Source organism: Perca fluviatilis, chromosome 13 (genome assembly GCF_010015445.1).
Source record: "Perca fluviatilis chromosome 13, GENO_Pfluv_1.0, whole genome shotgun sequence".
NCBI classification, from domain to species: domain Eukaryota; kingdom Metazoa; phylum Chordata; class Actinopteri; order Perciformes; family Percidae; genus Perca; species Perca fluviatilis.
Window position 1 is genome coordinate 785,624 of NC_053124.1, and position 24,003 is coordinate 809,626.

At 39.8% G+C, this 24,003-nt stretch overlaps 1 protein-coding gene across 1 annotated transcript in view; it reads left to right on the forward strand.

The window, feature by feature from the left end:
- LOC120571743 (gonadotropin-releasing hormone II receptor-like) overlaps positions 1-22,140 on the forward strand; it is a 28,251-nt gene extending 6,111 nt beyond the window's left edge. Inside the window, exons 3-4 of the mRNA XM_039820827.1 lie at positions 14,273-14,478; positions 17,007-22,140. Coding sequence (XP_039676761.1) covers positions 14,273-14,478; positions 17,007-17,175 — 375 coding nt within the window. The 3' untranslated portion in view covers positions 17,176-22,140. The remainder of the gene's footprint in view (positions 1-14,272; positions 14,479-17,006) is intronic.
- Positions 22,141-24,003: the final 1,863 nt, after the last annotated feature.

Below are 24,003 nucleotides of genomic sequence, written 5' to 3' on the forward strand. Positions count from 1 at the left end.
ACAGATAATTGTATGAAAATGTAAGGAGTAGAAGTAAAAAGTATGCTGTAAAATAATTACTCCAGTAAAGTATAGATACCCAAAATTTCTACTTAAGTAAGGTAACAAAGTATTTGTACTTCGTTACTTGACACCTCTGCTTATTTGTATTTATATTTTTAACTGCAATGTCCACATTTTAAGTTATCTTTATGTAGGCTATATATATATTTTTTTAACAATATATTTATTGAAAGTTTTCAAAACAATAACAAGAACAACAACAACAATGTAATGGAGTCATAGTTTAACATCAGACCCCTCCCACCCCCCACCCCAAATGACTGTGGCGTAAGAGACGAGAGAAAGGGAAAGGAGAAAAATAAAATAAAATAAAAAAAATAAAATAAATAAAAGTGATTCAAATAAGTTAATTTAGGATAGCAATTATTATACTGATGCCACATCCACAGTTGTCCACAAAAAAATAAAAAATAAAAATAAATAAAACACAACGGATAAAAAGTACAGAAGTTTGTAGGTACAAGAGATAAACGTACTAACAGGAGCAGGCTTGGATGAAACTGTATCGTTGTCTTATATAGCATTGTGTTACACTCAACCTTCCGGCAGTTTGCCCGCACTTTGGGTGGATTATAGAGCCAGACCAAAGCCACAAACACACCCTAGTGCCAGCAACTCCCTTAAGAACACTGCAGCACAGTTTTCAAGTTTGAACCTGGGCATCACAGTTAGGAGATATTGTAGTACGTAGAAAGGTTACGAATCCTCCCCAGCATGCATCAAAGAGTGACGTCTTTTTCTTAAGATTAAACATTATCTTTTCTGACGTTAAGTATGATGAAAGCTCCTTAAGCCACAAAGAAACCCCAGGGGACTCCGCATTTTTCCAGTGAATGGCTATACATTTATTAGCTGCAATCAGGGCTAGTCTGATAAAGCGAGTGTTGCCTCTCGCATTGATTGGTAAAACTGATAGATCCCCCAACAGCATCAATCGTGGGTTGGTTGGGATTTCCACCCCCACAATCGCTTTAACTATGTCCAAGATGGATCTCCAGTACTGCTCCAGACCTCTACATGTCCAGAACATATGTAGAAGAGTACCTGCCTCAGCCTTACATCTGGGACAGTATTCCGAGTAGCTACTATTCATCCTATGAAGGCGCTGAGGTGTCAGATAAACCCTGTGAATAAGATTAAACTGCAAGAGTTTATGTCTACTGTTGTAGGAGAATGATTGAGAGCTCTTACAAATCTCCTCCCATTCAAAGTCCTCAAAAGCCTGACCAATGTCTAGTTCCCACTTAGTTTTTGCATTAAGATTGTTGTTTTCTGCGAGGCTCATGAGTCTGTTATAGGCATAGGATAAAAAACCTTTAGGATTATGCTTGTCTTGTATCATACTCTCTATTTGAAAAACCTCTAAAGAGGTGAGTTTCCCACCCTGTTGCACTCTAATATAGTCTCTAACTTGTAGAAATTTTAAAAAATGTGCCGAGGGGAGCCCATAAGAGGTTCTCAGTTGTTCAAAGGATTTCAGATTATCAAGCTCATATAGATGTCCAAATGTACATATGCCTCTGTTATACCATTCTCTGGTAATGCCATCTCTCAGTGCCCCAGGTAGGACAGGATTAAAATGGAATGGGTTAGACGTATATATTGCGCGGACACTTTGGAACTTTGCTCTGATTTCATGCCATATTTTAGATGTGTGTTTTATCATTGGGTTTTGAGTTAATTTTTTTGGACTGTGATAGGAGTGAATAAATGGAATGCTTGACAATATTTCTGTTGTATGAGATTGTTCGATCTGTTTCCAGGCTGGAGGATGCTCTAAGTTTTTAATCCAGGTCCAAACAGCTCTGGATTGTGCAGCCAAATAATATAATTGAAAGTCAGGTAGGTTTAGACCTCCTTGTTCAATGGGGCAACAGAGGGTTTTGAGTTTTACTCTGGGAACCTTACCATTCCACAGGAATCTAGAAATCAGTCTGTCCAGTTTTTAAAAAAAGGTTTTGGGGATTGGAGTTGGAAGGGATTGGAATAGGTAAAGGAATTTAGGTAGAATGTTCATTTTTATACAGTTTATTCGTCCAATCAGGGATATAGGTAAAGACTTCCACCTTTCCAAATCTGCTTCCGCTTTTCTAAGCAGGGGTTCATAGTTGAGTGAGTAAATCTGGTGTAGTTGATTGGGTATCTGTACTCCAAGATAACAGAGTTTATAGGGTTCCCAATGAAAAGAAATGTTTCCCCTCGATAATCCTCTGGCAGCTGGGTTTAAAGGCATTACCACACTTTTATGTTTGTTTATTTTGTACCCAGAAATGCAGCTATATTCATCCAACAGAGTACAAAGGGCAGGGAGAGATGACGCCACATTAGTCAAGTACAGTATAATATCGTCAGCGTATAGCGAGAGGATATGTTTTTCGTTTTCAACCATAATGCCCTCTATGGCCGGGTGTGCTCTAACAGCAACTGCGAGCGGTTCTACCACCAGCGCGAAGAGGAGCAGGGACAGGGGACAGCCCTGGCGCGTGTCACGTGAGAGAAGAAAAAGAGATGAGGTATCAGTATTTGTTCGTATCATTGCTGCTGGGTTAAGATATAGCATCTGTATCATTCTTATCAAGTTTGGGCCAAAGTTCAACTTTTGTAAGACTGCGAAAAGAAAAGGCCATTCTAAGCGATCAAATGCCTTTTCGGCGTCTAAAGAAAGGGCAACGACAGGCATGTTAATTTGTCCGGCACAGTGAATAATATCAAGAAACCTACGAATGTTATCGGAGGAAAAACGGTTTTGAATGAAGCCAGTTTGGTCTTTGTTTATAAGACTAGGGATCACTTTCTCCAGCCTCGTAGCCATAACCTTGGTAAATATCTTGTATTCTGACGACAAGAGGGCTATGGGCCTATAGGAGCCACAGAGTTTTGGGTCTTTGCCTGGTTTTAGCAGAACAGTAATCAGTGCCTGTTCTAAAGTTTTAGGTAATTGGCGGATTTCAATTGCATTTTTAAACATTTCCATTAAAGGTGAGAGTAGGTTAGATGCAAAGGTTTTATAAAAATCCATTGGGAATCCATCTGGCTCTGGCGATTTTCCTGCTGAAAGCTTTCCAATTGCATCTAAAACTTCCTGCCTAGTAATGTCTGCCTCTAGTCTATCCCGTGTCTCCGCAGCCAACCCCCGGAACAGCCAGACCCTCCAGGAAGTTATTCATTTTGTAAGTATCTACACCCTGGGAGGAGTATAGGTCTTGATAGAAATCTTTAAAGGTTTCATTAATAAGTCTGGGACTATGGATTATCGTGGCATCCTCTTTGGTTTTAACTGAGGGAATGCATCTTGAACTTTCCTCTTTTCGGATCTGCCAGGCTAATAGTTTACCACTTTTATCCCCATGTTCATAATACTGTTGTTTAGTTCTGGCCATGGCATTTTCAACCACCCGAGTGGTTAACATTGTTGTATTCGGTTCTTTTGTTATTCAGCAGATGAAAGGTCATTTCATTATGAGTCTGAAAATGTTCCTTTTCAAGTTTCCTAATCTCTGATTCAAGTGTGTTAGTTTTCAGCATATATTGGTTTTTTTTCCATGATGCATAACTTATAGTTTCACCTCTCAAGTAGGCTTTTAAGGACTCCCATACAGCGGCGGGCGAGGCGGTTCCTTTATTAATGCTAAGAAAACTGTCTATCTTGCTTCTTATAAGAGTATTATAATCTGCGTCAACAAGCAGGTGTGTGGGGAATCGCCATAGCCTGCTATTACGGGTGGTGGTCTTTAGAGCCACCAGGAGCATGAGAGGGGCATGGTCCGAGTGAGTCATGACCAAATATTCACATGAGGAAATAAGATGGATTCTGTCAGCATGAATGAGAAAAATATCAATTCTAGAATAGCTTTTATGAGCATGCGAGTAGAAAGAGTACTCGAGCAGCGATTTGTGCCTAACTCTCCATATATCTACAAGTTTAAAATCTGCCATTTCTTTTTTGAGTGTCTTAGCTGCTTGAGAACAGGTTTTGGAATTTGAGGAGGACCTATCTTTGGAAGGGTCCAAAACTAAGTTTAAATCCCCACCTATAATGAGTTCTCTAGGAGGGCAAGTGAATGTGAAAAACAAACTCTGGAAGAATTGAGGGCAATCATAATTTGGGCCATAAACATTAACTAGTGTGATAGATTCGCCTGCTATGGAGCCTTTAAGTATCAGGTATCTTCCCTGCTTGTCTCTCTCAATATTATCCACCTGTAGCGGGACATTTTTAACAATCAATGTGGCCACACCTCGAGATTGGGATGTGAAGGAGGAATAAAAGATCTGCCCCTGCCATTGACGTGTCAGTTTGGCATGCTCTGCATCCGTTAGGTGGGTCTCCTGTAGTAGAGCTATGTCTATTCTGTGGTTTCTCAAAAAATTAAGTACCTTCTTGCGTTTTGTCGGATCATTGATGCCATTGGTATTCCATGTTAAGTATCTAAGAACTGCAGCTGTCATATCTTTTATCTATTTCTCCCATAAAGTAACGTACAGTCGGAGGTAACCAATTAGAGCAGCTGGCCGCTGTCCCATCTGGAAGATACACTTCTATATCTTGTACATTGAAAATAGATGTATACATGGAAATGAAAAAAAAGAAAAAAAAGAAGTGTGAATGAAGTCAAACTAAACCCTATAGTCCCCCCTCTTGACCCTCTTCCTCCCCAACTGAGGAAGTACCAAACCCCTATTCCTCCTGACGCTTTTTTAATGCAGCTATAACCTATTTTGCTGCATTGAAAAAAAAAAGGATCACCATTAATTCACAGTATATAATAACAGTTTCAATGTTGCCCATGGTGAATATAACATTTTGGAGTATTTTATAGACCTTTTGGGCGCATGTGTGCCCCATTAACTACTCACATACTGGATCCATGATGTGAGTAAACAACGAGTCATCAAACTCACTCTGTTTTCCCTCGACGCACTTGACTCGGTTACCAATGGCTTCGTTATCACTGACAATTTTCTCCATCGTTTCAGAAAGTCTAGTCAAGCGTCCCTCAATCATGGACTCAATCCTTTGTATCCCCTTTTCCATCTCGGATATGAACCATTGTGGGGGGTTGTTAGCTAGGTCACCACCGTTGCCGCTAGCAGACGGCGCGGGAGATAGACGTTTTTTATCTTCCCTCGTTGTTGTTCCTTTGTTCTTTTTCGGTGGCATGTTCTCACTTCCAGTGTTACCGCTTGTAGAAGCAGGGATAGTGTGAAATTATTTCACTAAAGAATCGGTAGAAGGCTAAATTCAGCAAGCTAGTGAGCGGAGGTCGGCGCCGTGCGTCTGCTTCCTAGAGCCCTATTCGCACGGGATAAGTATTACCTGGTGACCTCCAGTCATTTGTAATAATCGCGGAGGTTGTCTGTGATCTTAATCCCGTGCGAATCGGTCATGTCTGTAATTTGTAAAGTAATAATTCCCCCGCAAATGACCTACCATATTTCGCCGAAAACGGAGGTCCTGTGATAATATTAGTCCCGTTGCGAATCGGCATCTCTGTGATTTGGGGTCTAACTGGCTGCGTTGTCAATTATAAATGAAAAGTTTTGACATCATATCCGGGGGATAATGTCTGTAAATTTGAGTAAAATACAGACTTCAGTTATCCCGTGTGAATGCGCCAGACGAAATACAGACGTGTGGGGGTAATTTATAAACTACAAGAGGTCCCCAGGTAATACTTATCCCGTGTGAATAGGGCTTAGGCCTCCATAACCGGAAGTCATTCGGCTGTATATTTTTTAGGAAAAAATTGACAATATTTTTTAAATGTTTATAACCTTACCTATTTTCATTTATATATTTGATTACAATGTTGCAATGTGACACAGCTCTAAATTGAATCACAACTTCAAATGAATTGGGAGAGCCAGAAAGAAAGAGAGAGAGAGAGAGAGAGAAAGAGAGGGAGAGAGAGAGACACAGACAGACAGAGAAAATGAATGAGAAGCATTAAAGTCTTCCTGATAGAACTTCTGCTTAGCTTCATTTGTAGCTCTTATTTGAACTAAAATAGAGAATTACTGTTATTATATGTTATTAGGGTCAAAAGTTTTAGAACACCCCAATTTGTCCAGGTTTTTATTAAAATTCATGCAGTTCAATGTCTTATTGTACTCTGAAATGAAAGAATAAAACAAATGAACAATTTTTGTTAAAAAAGAAATCATGGAATCAATTTATAAACCAAAATGTATTCTAAACTTTTGACTCATCAACGTAGCCCCCTTTGGCAGATATAACAGCTGAACACACTCGTGGCATTCTTTCTACAATGGAAATCAAATATTCTTCAGAAAAAAAAAATTTCTTCCCAACTCTGTTGCAGAAGTTCCCATAAATGTGTGGCACTTGTAGGTTGCTTTGCTTTCACTTTTCTGTCCAGTTCATCCCAAACCAGCTCAATGGGGTTTAAGTCTGGTGACTGTGCTGGCCACTCCATGTTTTTAAGCATACCATCTTGTTCTTTTTTGCTAAGGTAGTTCTGGCATAGCTTGGACTTATGTTTTGGGTCATTATCTTGCTGTAGGATGAACCCCTGACCAACTAGGCGCATACCAGAGGGTACTGCATGGCGCTGCAAAATGCTGTGGTAGCCATTTTTGTTCAGGGTGCCTTTCACTCTGTACAAATCACCGACCCTGGATCCAGCAAAACAGCCCCAGACCATCAGGCTTCCTCCTCCATGTTTAACAATTGATGTCACACACTGAGGAACCATCCTTTCACCTACTCGACAGCGTACAAAAATCCTGGGTGATGAACCGAAGATTTCAAATTTTGATTCATCAGACCATAACACCTTCTTCCAGTCTTCAGTAGTCCATTGACGATGTTTCTTGGCCCAGGCAAGCCTCTTTTTCTTATTCTGACGTCTTAGCAATGGCTTTCTTGCTGCAACTCGACCTATCAAACCTGCAGCTCCAAGTCTTCTCTTTCCAGTTGAAACTGAGACTTGCTTATTACGACCACTATTAAGCTGAGCATGAAGCTGTTGTCCTGTGAGCTGCCTATCACGCAAGCTGTTGACTCTCAGAAACTTGTCTTCTGATTCTGTTGTGGCTTTGGGTCTGCCAGACCTCTTCCTGTCAGAGTTTCCCCCAGTTTCTAAGTCCCTTTTGATGGTGAAGAATACTGTACTCACTGACACCTTGACTTTCTTCGCAATTTCTCTGTAGGAAAAACCAATATTCTTAAGTGTTATGATGGTCTGTCTCTCTTCCATTGTTAATTGCCTTTTTCCCGCCAATTTTATAGCAACACACTACTTTCTGCAGTACAATACTGTACTGAAAGTAATCCAGACAAGTGTGAACACGTGTGGGAATTGGTAGCACCAACTTTCAAAGCTTGATCAACCTCCATTGCGGCAGAACAGCTTTACATTGTTCACCCATTTCTTATTCCCTTTAAAAAGGTCTTTTTGTAAAATTCTGAAATGTACATTATTTTTCAGTTTTGGGTAACCTTACTTTTTTTTTTAACCTCAGGCAGTTCACCACTTACCTTTGTACCATTTCAAGCTATTCATTGGACTTGAACTGCTAAAATTTCAATAAAAAACAAAAAAAATTGGGGTGTTCTAAAACTTTTGACCAGTAGTGTGTGTATATATATATATATATATATATATATATATATATATATTGTTTTATTTCTCAAAATTAGTCCACATTAATAAACATCAGTGTAGCCAAAAAGCATTGCTGCATCTGTAGTCTCTAAACAGATTGAATGCATCTACAGAAGTATCCCATTTCTGTCTTCTTTGAGGCAGTAAAGAGCCACAAATAAAACAGACATATAGAGAATCCTGTTGAGGCTGGAAAATTAGTGCATTCCTCGACTACTCACCTACATACCAGGCCAAACTGGACAGGATCAGCGGGTCCCATCCAGTGCGTCGTACACTTATGGCACAAGGTGCGTAATGGAGTTGCGGTGCGCTGTAGCCTGTGTCTCTGTCACGTCGGGTAAACTAATGAATTGGTTCAGCAGCTTGAATGGTATGGCCCTGCGTATACACAGCGGTGAACGGTTGTCTCGCTGACACCAAATGTCTCTGCCACAAGCCTGTATTCTGCACAGGTGGCCAACTTGTACAATGCTCCCTCTCTCCATTTAGCCAAAGAACTCAGCTTCTAAACTCTCGGTTTGCAATCTACAACCATGCCTAACGTCAACTTGTGACCAAACTACGCTTTGCGTAGTCTAGTTTATTCGCTCTAAACCAGTTAATGGAAATGCTTCTAATTCACACTTTCTTTTTTTTCTTTTTTGCGTCATTTTGAAAGTTCGCTTAAAATTCACTTGACAATTAGATTAGACTAGTGACATAACTTTCATCTAACACACTCTCAATTAAGGACAGTTTTTGGAGCTTTCAATTCTCCTAAACTGTGTGTCTTCGGAGTGTGTGAACAAAATTGTCTTTGTATCTTTGTGTAATCGTGTCTTTAGTTCAGCTCCATGGCTGGGCCAGGTTTACAGATAACTGTTGTTTTACTGTAACAGCAATAACAGTATGTCAACATGAGGCAACGTTACATGATAATATTAGTATTTTTATTATGCTACAGCCATACATTGAAGTTAAAGTTAGTAAAGTTGGTGCAATATTATTGGCTGTGTTAAACTATACTAACAATGCTGACGAAAAAACAATTACTGTGCATGTGCATGTAATCTGGCTACTAACAAGTCATTCAGCTAAAGTAATTTAGTTTTAGCATGGACATCTAGGTTAAAGAATACGTTTAGCTATTGTTGAAATATCCAGTAAATGAATGTAAATATTTCTCAAACACTTTAATGAATACAAAGAGGATCAAATAAATAAATAAATACACAATGAAATATATCCATCTAACTCAATCAACGTGTAATTATTCTTTCTGTTGTCAACAAATCGCATTACAAATTAATACCCACAATGTCTCAGTCCGTCTCTCAATAGAAGAGACTTTCCTACTCTGTCTGTGGATCTCAGTCCAAAGCCCATTGGTTCCTACTGAAGAGGTATACTTTTACAAACACCTCACAAATACAAGTTTTAAAAAGACATGACAAGTCATTTCCTAAAACAACTGCTCACTATTCTTTTTCCAAACATTACTCAAACAGGAGGAAATAGTACATTTGTTGGAACTACTTTCAGACTACTTTCTAGTCAGTATTTGTGGCAGCAAGATGGTGTATGTGGTTTTGAGTCAAAATAAACTAGTGTGTGTGTGTGTGTGTGTGTGTTCATTCAATTCAGTTCAATTTTATTCATAGTATCAAATCATAACATGAGTTATCTCAAGACACTTTACAGATAGAGTAGGTCTAGACCACACTCTATAATTTACAAAGACTTAACAATTCCAGTAATTCCTCCAAGAGAAAGCATTTGGCGTGACAGTGGCGAGGAAAAACTCCCTTTTAGGGAGAAACCTGGGACAGACCCAGGCTCTTGGTAGGCGGTGTCTGACGGTGCCGGTTGGGAACAGCGGCAGTTATAGTCACAGGATATAGCATGAAGTAGCAGGGCGTAGCTGGGCGTAGCTGGACATTGCAGGGCGTAGTAGGGCACTGCACGGCGTAGCAGGGCACTGCAGGGCATAACAGGGTGCAGCAGGGCACCTAGCAGGACCACGGCAACAGCTGCAACCATGATTTAGGTGCCACCCTAATCCAGGGAAAACTGCTGGGCGAAAAAACATAAGGACTCTGGGGAACAAGCTCCCCAGAGCTAGGTTAGTAACATGCATTTGCCCACAGATGAAAAGAGAGAAGAGCTCAGTGTGTCAAAGGAAGTCCCCCGGCAGTCTAAAACTCTTAACAGTATAGCTAAGAGCTGCAGAGAAGCAGAGATAGGGAGGGGGTGCAACATAACTGTGGCTACACAACCTCCCCTGCCAGTCTAGGCGAACGCAGCAACTCCTCACTCCTTAACTATAAGATTTATCAACGAGGAGAGTTTTAAGTTTACTCTTAAATGTGGTGACGGTGTCTGCCCGCCGGACCCAGACTGGGAGCTGTTTCCACAGGAGAGGAGCCTGATAGCTGAAGGCTCTGGCTCCCATTCTACTTTTAGAGACTCTAGGAACCACAAGTAACTCTGCATTCTGGGAGCGCAGTGCTCTAGTGGGACAATAAGGTACTAGGAGCTCTTCAAGATATGATGGTGCTTAAACCAGCCCTGGAAAGGGCCAAACAGGACCTTATCTGTTGGTCAGCGCTGCCTATATCGCTTGCTGGCAGGGTCAATTCCGTCAAGATGATAATTATGCCCAGGTTCTTATTCTTGTTTCATACAATACCTGTTTTTATACCAAAGTCTTTTTTCAGAGAGCTAGATAAATCTATGTCTACCTTTATCTGGAATAAGACCATCCCACGAATAAGGAGGGCACATCTTGAGAAACAGAAAGAGGCGGGAGGCTTAGCACTGCTACATCTTTTACAATATTACTGGGCAGCTAATATTTATAAACTAATATAATGGGTCTCAGATGTATTTTAAAGCAGTGGATAAGTGACAAACCTCCAACTGTCACACAGTGACACAGTGGTAAGACTTAATGCGCGAATGAAAGGGGATGATAATTTATTTGAGGGAACATGGTCAGCCTTTCTGAGGTACTTACCCCTGCCCCTGCGGGACACTGTGAATAAGGGGAGATATGCTTTAGACTGGAACACTTCCACTGGATGATTTATGTTATTATATATGTTATTCTTCTTAGTCTTTGGATCTCCCTTTCTCTGCTTTTGCTTTGATCTTATCTGGCTATCTACTTGTATATATACTTTTGTATACTGATGGTCTTATTTGATTTATTTAGGTATTTTCAATTTAATTTGATTGTTTATCTGTTTTTATTTCATTTACTTATTTATTTTTACTAACGTCATCCACCTGGCTAATGTCTTGTGTACTGGTATAATTTATATTTTAACTCCACTATACATGGTTGAGAGAAGGTAGGATTCTTTATTTTTATTTGGTTTTTAATTCATATGTGTATGTATGTAGGTGTGTATGTATATGTTTATGTGTATGTATGTATGCATGTATATATATGTGTGTATATATATATATATATATACACACATATATATACACCTACATACATACATATATATATATATAGATATGTGTGTGTGTATGTATGTATGTATGTATGTATGTGTATATTTTTTCCTTTTTAATTAATTTATTTTTATTTTTTATTTTATTTTTTTCTCCTTTTTTATTTCATTTTTTAGATATTTTTTTTGCTATTTTTATTTAATGTTATTTCTTTTTTTCTTTTTTTTTTTTTTTTCTTTTTTCTTTTTTTTCTTCCTCTTCTCTTCTTTAACTTTTTGGGGTAAGGACAGTCGTGCGCTACCTGAAGTCATTTTGGTTTGGATGGTGGTTTATTTCCTTCCTGTTCTGATATTTCTGTGAACACAGAGAGCACTTGTATGTTGGTTATGTTCTATTTTGATAAAAATTAATAAAATTGGAACAACATTCTGCTCACCCGGTGTCCCTATCTTCTTTAGTATGGGCGCCATTGCCACTCAGTAAGCAGCGCCTCACAAATAATCTTGTTGTGAGTGGCTCACTTCGAATATGGTCCCAATTCAGGACCCACTTCATAGACAGGCTATGCCCTCTCTCCCAATCTCGGCCAATGCACTCTTTCCAACCTTACTCATGGATACAGCATTTAAGTTATGGTTCAGGAATGGTCTGAAACGGGTGAAGGATCTTTTTAAAGATGGTGTGTTCAGGTCATTCTGTTGGCTGGTCACTGAGTATAATATCTCCAGTTCGCATTATTTCAGGTATCACCAGGTGCGTGTCTTTGTTCGGAAACATTTCCCTTCCTTTCCGTTGCTCTCGCCAAATGACTGGATAGATGAGTGGTTGGAGGGGGATCTAAATCAAAGAGGAGTGAGCAGATTATATGAGGATATCCAGATGATCGCCTCGCCGTCACTTAGTCATATTAGGGCAGGGTGGGAGGGGGAGTTAGGATTTGAAATGTCGGACGTCTCCTGGCAAAGCACAATTAAGAGAATACATTCAACTTCGATATGTATCAGACATGGTTTGCTTCAGTTTAAGGTGCTCCACAGGCTTCATCTATCTAGGAGTAGGCTTGCCAGGATATATCCAGATGTCGATCCGACTTGCTCCCGATGCTGTCAGGCTCTGGCTACCCTCTATCATATGTTCTGGGCTTGCCCAAAGTTGATACAATTTTGGTCTTTCATTTTTGATACTTTTTCTTGCATCTGTGACGCAGAGATAAGCCCTGCTCCTGAAATTGCAATATTTGGTGTGACCCCTGCTGGGATGGCGATATCTGGTGCGCAGTCAGATGCCATTGCATTTTCATCTCTATTGGCCAGACGTCTTATTTTGCGTAATTGGAGGTCAGATATGCCTCCCACACACAGGCTGGGTTGAGGATGTAATGACACACTTGAAACTTGAGAAGTTGAAACACACGATCAGGGGTTCAACCCAGAGATTTTATAAGGTCTGGCAGCTATTTCTGGATTATTTTAATTTACAATTTCCTGCTGGAAATACAGGGACATAATTAATTCACAGGCTTTGTAACTCTGTAACATGTCAGTTTAAAAAAAAAATGTTTCCTTAAAGTATGTTTTTTTGTGTTATTATTGTCATTTTATTATTGTATATGTTGGTGTTGCTGTTTGGGGACTTGTTAATTGTTTTATAAGTTTTACAATTCAAAACCCAATAAAAACATTTGAATAATAATAAGGTATGATGGTGCTTGACCATTTAGAGCTTTGTAGGTCAGGAGAAGGATTTTAAAGTCAATCCTGGATTTTACAGGAAGCCAATGCAGAGAAGCTAATACAGGAGAAATATGATCTCTTCTCTTAGTTCTTGTGAGAACACGTGCTGCAGCATTCTGGATCAGCTAGAGAGTCTTAAGGGACTTATTTGAGCATCCTGATAGTAAGGAATTACAATAGTCCAGCCTGGAAGTAACGAATGCATGGACTAGTTTTTCAGCATCATTTTGAGACAGGATGTTCCTAATTTTGGCAATGTTACGAAGATGAAAAAAGGCTGTTCTTGATGTTTGTTTTAAGTGGGCGTTAAAGGATATATCCTGATCAAAAATAACCCCTAGATTTCTGACAGTAGTGCTGGAGTCCAGGGCAATACCATCCAGAGTAGCTATATCTTTAGATAATGAAGTTCGGAGGTGTTTAGGGCCCAGCACAATAACCTCGGTAATGAAGGAACATGTCACTCAGTGCATCAACAGTGTGGCTCATTGATGTGATTTTAACATCAATGGAGCGCTATGGCACAGAGGAAGAAGATATATTGAGCTTTGGGTACGCACTTTTAGCAGGATACATTCATTGTTGGTTTGCTCTTCACATATGTTGACGACTAGAAATATAAAATATAAACTCATAATACCTATTCTGTACCTTATTGGCAATTACTGCATTATAATTGGAACCGAGTACTGTCTTCTCCTGTCGCCTGTCAGTGACCATTGATGTGGTTAGTAATACTCTTCCTCACACTACTGCTGTGTTCCTTCTCTGACATCACTTTTATCAACACTGTGTTCACCCACAGCACTGCCATGAACAACCATTTAATGCACACTAGTTCAGCTCAAGTGGAACCACTGTTAACCCCAGCATCTTGCTGAGGTCAAGCCCTAGTTAACAAACAGCTCACTTTAGCTTCATCACCTTTCAGGGTTTTACTTACAATTAAGCTGTTTTGGGCACCGCGACAAATAAACGTAAAAATCAACGTGTGCATCAAAACTACCTATATTACTTTTCTCAGATCTAATGATTATAGTTGAACTTCTTTAGCAAGTTATATCCTTAAGCTTTTTGAGTGTTATTTATTTATCATCTAATCTAGCTTTTTAGACACAGATATGGTAATAATGGTCTAAAATGATGAGAAATAACATTGAACATGCTTGAAGGAGGACCCCTTCCCATCTTCCCCAAACAGGAAAAACACTGCCTTTTACATCTGGACTCTAGAACATTCAATGACTAATGTTGGTCTCAATGTTATGTCTTTTACATGGTATAAGTGGTACACTCTGAGGTGCATTAAAAGGACTACACAATGCTACACTGTTTGTGCTGCACTGTGTTTTTCTGTGACTACATGGAATTCATTCCACATCTCTTTACACTCTTCATCCTCAGCTGTTCATCTTTCGGGCCATTAAAGCTGATGGCGTGGACTTCACTCAGTGTGTCACCCATGGAAGTTTCCGGTATCTCTGGCAGGAGACGGCATACAACATGTTTCACTTTGTGACACTGTATGTCTTCCCCCTACTTGTCATGACTTTCTGCTACACCTGCATCCTCACCAAGATCAATCGGCAAATGCACAAGAGCAAAGGTGTGTGACTCTCTAAAGACATTTAAACGTCTAACTAATTCAAAGTAACAAAGTAACGAACAACATTAAGTCTCATCAATGTAACAAAGTTGTTTTTATGTACTTTTATAATTTTGAGTACTTAAAAAAAAGGATTTACTTTGCGACAGTCACATGAAAATATCATGATAACTGACTGTGAATGGAGACAAAGAAAGAAGATAAATCGGACGCTGCATCAGAAAAGAAGCTGCAGGAGCTTCATATTCAGAGATGTGACAGTGTGCACTCCGCTGACACTCTGTGCTACATGTTTACCTTCACTGGTGGAGTGTCAAACACAATGCAACTCAATTAACTATGAAATCATTATGGGTTATAGATAAGGTTAGCATAATTGTTAAAAAATAAATTACATTACATTTAACTAAATTACTGATTTAGTGCACCACGTTGCAAAGCACGCTAAGTTATATGAATGTTTGTATCTGCAGCCACTGTGAAGTTTATATTGTATTTACTTCCCTGTGTTGGATGCCTTAGTGATGCTTTATTCTGCTGTTATTAACAGACGAGCAGTCAGACGATCCCACAGGTTAGAGACAAACCTCACTTCCCACTTCAGCTTAGATTTATCCGACGGACGGTTTTCCTTTGCAATGAGGGATTATTACTGACATTTCTGGTGCAGTGACTGTAACTGTTGATAAGCAGGACCAGAAACAAAGAATGTATTGAAGTCTTTAAATCTAGTCAAATAAATAATAAACAAGTTAGCTAATTTAGAACAGAATGACTTCAATTCAATAAAAAATAAACTTTCTTTATATTCTGTGACATTATCTCTTGAGCAGACAAGACTTAAGGCCTAGTCACACCAGAATGTCGTTCTTGTGGTGCTAGGAGCTTGGTAAAATAATAACTACTCACAGGGATAGTTGGTGAACTATTGGAGCTGATATATGGCAAGCCATTTGAGCATTTATTCCATATTCTTAATATCAGGCTCCTCCCCTAGTTAACTAGTAAAAGCCAAACAAACGTTTTTGGACTTTACTAGTCATCTAGTGTGGTACAAAATGTCTAGCCAAAATGCACAAAAGTTATCCAACCCTAAAAGAGGCTTCAACATGCTAACTAGTAAAATTTTTTGCCTTCACTAGTGAATTTTGGCTCTCACTAGTTAACTAGTATAGAGTTAGTATAGTATAGTATAGAGTATAGTATAGAGAGACGTAGCTCACTAGTAAACTAGTAACCTGAATTCATGTTGTTCCACTAGTGCGTCAAACAGCTGGCTAGTTTGGACTTTGGTGCTACTAGTACACTACCCAGCGTCACTAGTAAGGCTTCTGCTATAACTAGTTGCTGTTCCACTAGTTGCTGAAAAAAAAGTGACCTGTAAAATATTTTGTTCAACTAGTACAACAAAATATCCAACTAGTACAAACAAGTGTCCAACTAGTACTGACAAACAGCCAACTAGTGGAGGAACCTGACGTCTGATATCAAGGATATGGAATATTTGACAAGCCACCCACTAACATGCTAGTAAGACAGGAACATGCTAGTTCTAGTCAGTTGCAATAGCTCTCTAAGCTTTGAACTCAACAGTGCAAATTCAATTCTTGTGTCAAAGTTGAAATCAAATTTTAAATCCTACATTTTTAGCACAGAGGTTGTGAAGGATACACACAGGTGAATAGGATGTGGCTGATGACTTGAGTTAGTTTTGTTGTAGTGATACCTTATACCCAACAGTAGGAATACCTAGAACAGTCATGGAATTATGGTGCGTTCCATTTGAACTGGGAATTCAGAATTTAAGAGTTCTAAGTCAGACATTTCAACTGGAACGCCCCCTGAAGTCGGATTTCCGACTAGGAAAGTCAGAGAACCTCCTGGTACCCCAGGCAAAGCCGACCTCAAAATCCAACATGGCTGCTCCGTGTGACAACAGTAGTGAAAGTTGTAGTAACATACAATTTATTAGCACTTCTGTCTTAGTTGTGTCTCATTAAACCAGTCGTGCACACAGTACTGTCCAACTATCTGTGGACATGTTCCCACAGTGTTTATATGCACAAAATACAGTGTAATGCGTTGTTATCAACTGGCATTGCTAACAATAGCTAATTTGGCTAGAGCTAACCCCACTGTAAAAATAACAGTTATTCCGACTTGTTGTGCTGGAATGCGGTCAACTCAGGTGTGACATCATTCCCAGCTCCGGCTTCTGACTTCCAAGGTAAATGCAACGCAGCATCAGTACTATGGATAGCACTTATCACAGGTCACTTTCAAATAAAGTGGTTTAGATCAAGATTCATCCGTCAGATCCTTTGATACAATTTATCATACATGCTTCCTCTGGATATCGGAACAGACAATACCGTGGTGATCACTGCACTCAAGATCGCATCGATAACTTCAATGTGATTATTAACTCCTTTTTCATTTAGACACTACTACCTTAGATCTGAACTGGTTCCAACCAGCATAAGAAAAAACATGAAAAAATATTATCTTTGGTAACCTGAAATACATCTACAGAACGTCTTTTCGGGCCGACCTCGCTGACGTGGTAGCGTGCTGCCGCGGTCACCGAATCAACAATGCCTCACCTCGCTCTGTGGATCGTCTTTCTGGTGGAAGTGCTCGAGCTCCAGTGGAAATGGAGTCTGATCTAAGCTCAAACCAGCATAGTGGGAATCCTGCTTAAACCGTGGTGATCTGACTCTGAGGAATTAACCAATGTCCTTAGTGAAGGTATCAGCTGTTTGATGCTCATCCATGACTACAATACTGGAAGGTGAACAACTTGGCTTTTCTCTCTAGGACTGTGTGAGCCGTAGAACTGTGATCATCTCTTCTTCTCTTCACGGATGTCAGATAATCAACCAACCCTTTGTAGGCTGGCTCAGGTTTGCCTTGGACCAACACTTAGTTATGCTGCTATAGGTTAAGATTGCTGGGGTACTTATGACACACTGATCTCCTCTCTCCTCCTCTCTCTCTATTTGTGTGCATTCATGTCTCATTAATGCATGTTAACTAAGCTTCTTCCCCGGAGTCCATGTGCTTTCTCACCTCGCAGATTTCCTTGGATTGTGGTGGCACCTGGATCGTGGCTGCAGCTCGGTGCCCACTGCTGCTATCGTATCATTATTGTAATGCTGTACATCTCTCTTTTTTCTCTGTCTCTCTTTATCACTCTCTCTCTCAATTCAATTTAATTCGAAGGGGCTTTATTGGCATGCAAGTTTTAATAACAGTGTTGCTAAAGCATCAAAATAAAGTTTGTCCAAATATTTGGACAGTACCCTACAAAATAAAACAGCAATATGAACATTAACACAATCAATCAATCATCAATTTTTTTCTGCCACATGAAATCGTACAAGGTACAATTCCAGTAAAAAGTTATCCCATCAGCTCCTTCAACTTGTGCATGATTCATCATATAGTATATATACAATGTGTCCGTCAGATCGGCACACAGAAAAGGGTCACTTGGTTGAATGGCACCGGCACTCTAGGATCCAGGCAAGTCTTAGCCAAAGGACACCACAGCTCCAGACATCCTACTGGAAACACACACTGGCTAGCAGCATGCCCAGCAGAGAAGTCAGTTGTCAATTCCTCCACGCTTGACTCGGTAGCCCCTCTGATATAAAGATGGAGATGGACACAGTGATGGTCTTGCTGGTCCATATAGTCGGGATCGTAGCCATAGGTCGTAGCTGATAGCCATCTCCACCTCTGTGTTTACTCTGATGTTTACATTTGAAAACTTGAGCCAGGTAGCTAGCTAGCCCAGGCTAGCAGATATGGCAGGAGGCTAGCAGAAGGTTAGCAGAGTAGGCAGGAGACTGGTGATCTGATGAGGTCCTTAAACCCACATGCCATCACCGTTGAGCATCAACCACATTAAGCACAACTAATATTTGTAAAATAGACAATTCAGCTGGCGGCGAGGCGACTAGAGAGGTCTGTGTCATACAGAACTATACATTAAGAACATAACAACAACACAACATTTTTATCTCTGACAGTACAGATATATTCTGTCTTTTAGGGCTAGATAACATTGTAGTCTACTTTAGCTTTTAGTTTTTTCTTTCCAATTTTCCAGATATATTTCTTTATATTGTCTTATAGGTTGCTTTACTCTGATTGGTGTTTGGAAAACAGTGTTGCTGTGAGACTGGTCAGAGTGTGCCTGAGTGGGGGCAGCTAGCCTCAGCAAAAACGGATATGGGGGAATCTTTTCTGGGCTCAGCTCTTGAAAGGCTTTGGAGTGGAGGGTGTCTTGGGTGGCTGGATTTCATGTGGTTAAAACGTTCTCTTTTGAATGCAAATTATTAGTAGATATCTGCCTAATTCTGCTCATCCTGCATTTGTTGGGTGTGTTTCTGGGTATGTGTAAATGTATCTGCAGAATTCTGCAAGTAAAGGTTCTGTTGGATGTTTGTCCCAACAGGTATAGCTCTGATGACTGAGTGGACCCCATACTTCACTACCATACAGCGCAATGGACTGCATGACACTAATATTTCAAGACAGATTTTAATTTTAATTTTGAAATAATAAAATGTTCTCTTAATTGCATTTAGAGCTGTTTCAGCTTTCACTGCCATGTTGAAACTCCCTGATGCTGTTATTGCCAAGGTAGGTAAAACTCTTTAACGCTTTCTTCAATGATATGATTATTTATGTTAAATAGTTTTCTTCATATTTACTACGTATTTTTCTACGATGTCCAGCTGTTGCTGTAGTCCTTTTTCAGTAGGAGACAGTAGAACGAGGTCATCAACATAGAACTTCACCTCTCTATCTAGGAGGGAGAGGCCAAGAGCAATACATTCGTCTAACTCATCAGCAAGCTCATTTAAATACAATACAATAAATAAAGTCTAACTTAAATTTCAACCCTGCCGAACACCTCTTCTCTGGGTGAAGAATTTTAGTTTGCCTCCAATTTTAACAGCAGACGTATTTCCAAATACATTGATTTAATCAGATAATATATTTTGCCCCCTATACCACAGTGTAGAAGTCTGTAATAAAGCCCTTCATGCCAAATAGAGTAGAAAGCTGGATAGTGGAGTGTTCTTGAAGAAAATCTAGAATTCTTTTATTTAGAATATTAAAATATTTAATCAGAATTTAACAATTTTCCTAGACAGCTGCTGACACATTTGCCACAACTTTAACATTGCACCCTGCATCCCTGGGGTGCTGCATTTAAAAATTTCATTTTAAATGCTGTCTGGACCACAAGCTTTCCTCCGGCTGGATAGATTTTGTCTGTTATCCCAAATAACTTTCCAAGTAATTAGGAAATCAAGTGGTTTTTGGTATTCTTAATTTTTTCTTTTAATGTCTGAAGTTCTTCTTGAATAATACATTGATCTGAATTTATTAGTTATTGGTATGTCTATGTAGAGATTTAAAAAATTTGTTCTCAAGACATTACCATTTTGGATGGGTAATGTCTGTAGTTGCTTTGTATTGAACTCCAATATCCAATAAATATCTTCAAATTTAATGTGGGAATTATTAAGCTTTTTGTTCCTAATTGTACATATTTCATTACAATTTCATTGTTTCTAATGCATAAGGCTGGGTTGTTCGGTTGGCAATTTTTTTGTTTGCTTTTTTTCTCAAGTCTTTTCTGATGGTCTTGCATTCTTGATTGAACCGTTTGTCAGCATTTAGCATTTTTACAGGCTTCCATTTTTAATTTATGAGGTCAGTTTTAAGAGCTGCCTTGTGAAATATCATATTGATATCATCAATGGCCTTGTTTACACCATCTCTGGTAGGGGCATATGTGATTCATCAGATCAGGTGAGTTCAAAGCCATGATGATTTTGATTTGTTTTTTACTGTCTTGGGCATCTGTAAGTAGGAGTGAATTTAAACAGCTTACTGGATTGTTTTTTGGTGTCACTTGTTTGACCTGAGAGTTTAAAGAACACATCAATTTGGTTGTGGTCAAAACATCCTACAGTGAATGCACTACTACACTAGACGCAAGAGCTGAGGAGTATGTGAATCTCAATAAAGAGTCCCCTCTGATCCTAACATTAACTATGTACAGGCCTAAGGGCTGACAGAGATGCATCTCCCTGCCACTTCGATTCATTTCAGAGTCCAGGTTGTTCCGACGGGTGATTGTTTGGCGTGATAAACAGGGGGGCTTGACCAAAAATATGATTGCTGCCCTGTGGGTAGATTATATCAGGTTCAATTCCTGTTTGTCCATTCAGATCTCCAGTTAGAAGCAGAAATATGTGGAGGGACATTAAGGGTTCCTGAGGGGCTCCCTTTTCAACAGCTTCATTGCCTAGCCAGTAGTGTTGCAGCATTTCAACAGCACTTTCTTACCAGGAAAAAGCTTGTTTGTGTCCAGGAATTTCCTATTTCAGTCAGTGAACAGTACCACTTGTGGGGCTTGTTCTTCAGGCTGAGTGGAGGGAAGCTGGGTTGGGCAGAGCTGGCGGTTGGCAGATAGCTGTGTGGGTGAATCAGGAGGTGCCAGGGTGTTGTTGGGCTGGGTGCCTAGCAGAGACCGTAGGAAAGAGACAAAGCAGGGGTTTGGGACAGTGACAGGGAGAGTCTGTGTCTTTGTAGCTGACATTGTGGGGACTGCAGAGAGCTGGTCTGTCAGGTGTTGGACTTGCCTGGCAAAGCTCCTTTCTCTATTCTCAGCATCCCCCTTCACTTTGGCTAAATGAGCACAGATCACACTGTTTTTCTGTTTTAGTCAGATGTCAAGGTCTGCTTGTCTCTCTTGAGCTGCTGGAGCTTCTCTTGGAGCTGCTGCACGGTGTTGTTTTGGGGGTCACGCAGCCTGGCCTGGGTCAGCTCTTTGAATTCAGCAATGTTCAGCTCCATCAGGGCCATACTCTCATTCAGCTGGATGGTGGAGCTGGCAGGTGTGGGAGGGGCAGAGATGGACAAGGTGGTGGGGTTCTCTTTTGGGCTCTCATCATCTTTACTGTCAGAGGGGACATTGATCCTCTTGGTGTCCACCTCTGCTTTTTAACAGGGAGAATGCCTCTTCAAAGGACTCCCGGTTGGCCATTCCCCTGGACTGTGACCTTTTCTTTGGTGTAGTATTTTATGGTGAGCAGAGGGTCATTCTTTTCAAGATCCTTGTCAATCTTTACAGATCTCTCTGTGTGTCTCTCTCTCACTCTCACTCACTGTCAGTCTCTTTCTCCCCAACTGGTCAAAGCACATGGCTGCAAACCAAGAGTCAGGGTCTGTCCGAGGTTTCTGCCTGTTAAAAAGACGTTTTTCCTCGCTGCCGTCGCACCAAATGCTTGCTCTTGGGGGAATTGTTGGATCTCTGTAAATTATGTGGAGATAGGTCTTGCAATGCGAGATTAGGATTTTGTAAAATAGAGTGGGATCTAGACCTACTCTATCTAAAAAGTGTCCTGATAAAACTTCTGGTATGATTTGACTCTATAAATTAAATTGAATTGAATTAATCTGTCAGCAAGAAATATCCTGTTATGTATGCAATTATATGATCAACATAAGTGCAACTTATGTGAATGTATATGTAACTTATATGTAACAATGTACTGCATGTTACTGTACCAACATTATTATTCTCTAAGTGCAAACAGGTGTGATGTGAAGTATCAATCTCATATATGCTCAATAAAAGTCTTCTGGACAATATCCATGAAAGTTGTGACAGACGTGTCTTCTGTGTTACAATAGGGTTCTGAATATTATAATAATGATGGTGTGGTTAAGAATCATATCAGTCTATTTATGTTGAACTTTATATATGGTGAAATATGCAGTGAACAATTCTCTCAGATTGTTTGTGTGTTTTAAATAAATGATTGCTTTAACACTTAGCAGGTTAGCTTTCAAAATGATTTGTGATGTTGATAGGTAGCATGAATGAATCAACCATGATATTTGGTTTTATTGAATATGTTTAACTTGCATGATATCATCCTGTTTGAACTAGGAAGTGCAGCATGCTCCTTTAGAGAGTGTGACAAAACAATCGGAACTCAAAGTTCCACTTACTTGCCTTTTCAGAGCTTTCAACTGCATCTCAGGAACTTGATCAGTAAATAGATATTTTCGATCTTGCCCAGGTGTCATCACATCACCTATGTTATGACTGTGGTATAGTATGTGTGTGTGTGTGTGTGTGTGTGTCTCTACATGCAAATAGGTGTGTTCCGGGATGAGGCTGCCATTAGTGAAACCAGCTACCGGCTCCCGCAGGGAATTGGCTCGTCTCAGAAATTGATCCTACTACCAGTGTATACGTCTTAAGATGTATCATCTTATCTCAATGACAAATCAAACAACAAAAACAACAACAAACAAACTAAATAACTATGAAAGAGAGAAAAGAAAATAGTACAACCTTAGACTAGACACAAGCAAACAAACAATGACCAATCTGGTAGTATCTACGGTGGCCGGGAAGTGCAATGCAACATTACAAAGAATGAAACACTTTTACAAAGCTCGAGACAAATTTACATTTTGGAAAACAAATTTACATTTTGGAAAACAAATTTACATTTTGGAAAACAAAATAACATTTTAGAAAACAAATTTACATTTTGGAAAAGAAAATAACATTTTCGAAAACAAATTTACATTTTAGAAAACAAATTTACATTTTGGAAAACAAAATAACATTTTAGAAAACAAATTTACATTTTCGAAAACAAATTTACATTTTAGAAAACAAATTAACAAGATGCAAAACACTTTTACCAGTCCCGAAACAAATTTACAAATGACAGATTCTTCACGGAAAGGGAATGTACCACATACCGGAAGTGATGAGGTGTTGTTGGTGAGCGCAGTCAATTTGTGTTGTTGTGAGTGAGTATATGGCGTGAATGAAGTTTATGGTGACTTTCACGTGTGGTCGGTGTTTGGAGTTTTTATATGATGCGGACCTGACGGAAACATTGGAAAAACAGGGAACGTGTCGACAGCCGCGGCCGGATCGAAGCTACAGCAGGGGGCAGCTGGAGTCCGTCTGCAGCTGCAGGACCTGGAGCTCACTGCCCATTCCTGGGAGCCAAAACCGACACCACGCAGCTGGAGACCCAGGCCGTATTGCTGGGGCCCGCTGGAGGGAAGGGAAGCCCGGGAGAATCAGATCCAGGACTGAACGGGCGGACTGTCACAGCCTGCTGAAGTTTAAATCACAGGTTTCCTAAAGGGAGTCTGGCGGGACTTCGGACTGTGGACGACGAAACACGACTTAAAGTCTCGTTAAATAAATAAATACATGCAGAAATAAATGAATCATTAGTGGGGGAGTGAGCCTGGACATTTCAGTCTGTTTAAACTTCACTTTGAAGCAGAACCTCTTAGTTCAGAATGGTGAAGTTTCCGTTTGTACTCATATCTGTGAACTGATTATAATAAATATTCTTTGTATTAACACATTAATTAGTCTCCTTGTCTTTTTGTTTAAAAAAACTAGAACATCGCATGAGATTTTGACGATTTATAGTGATTTTATTTCCGTTAGACCTTT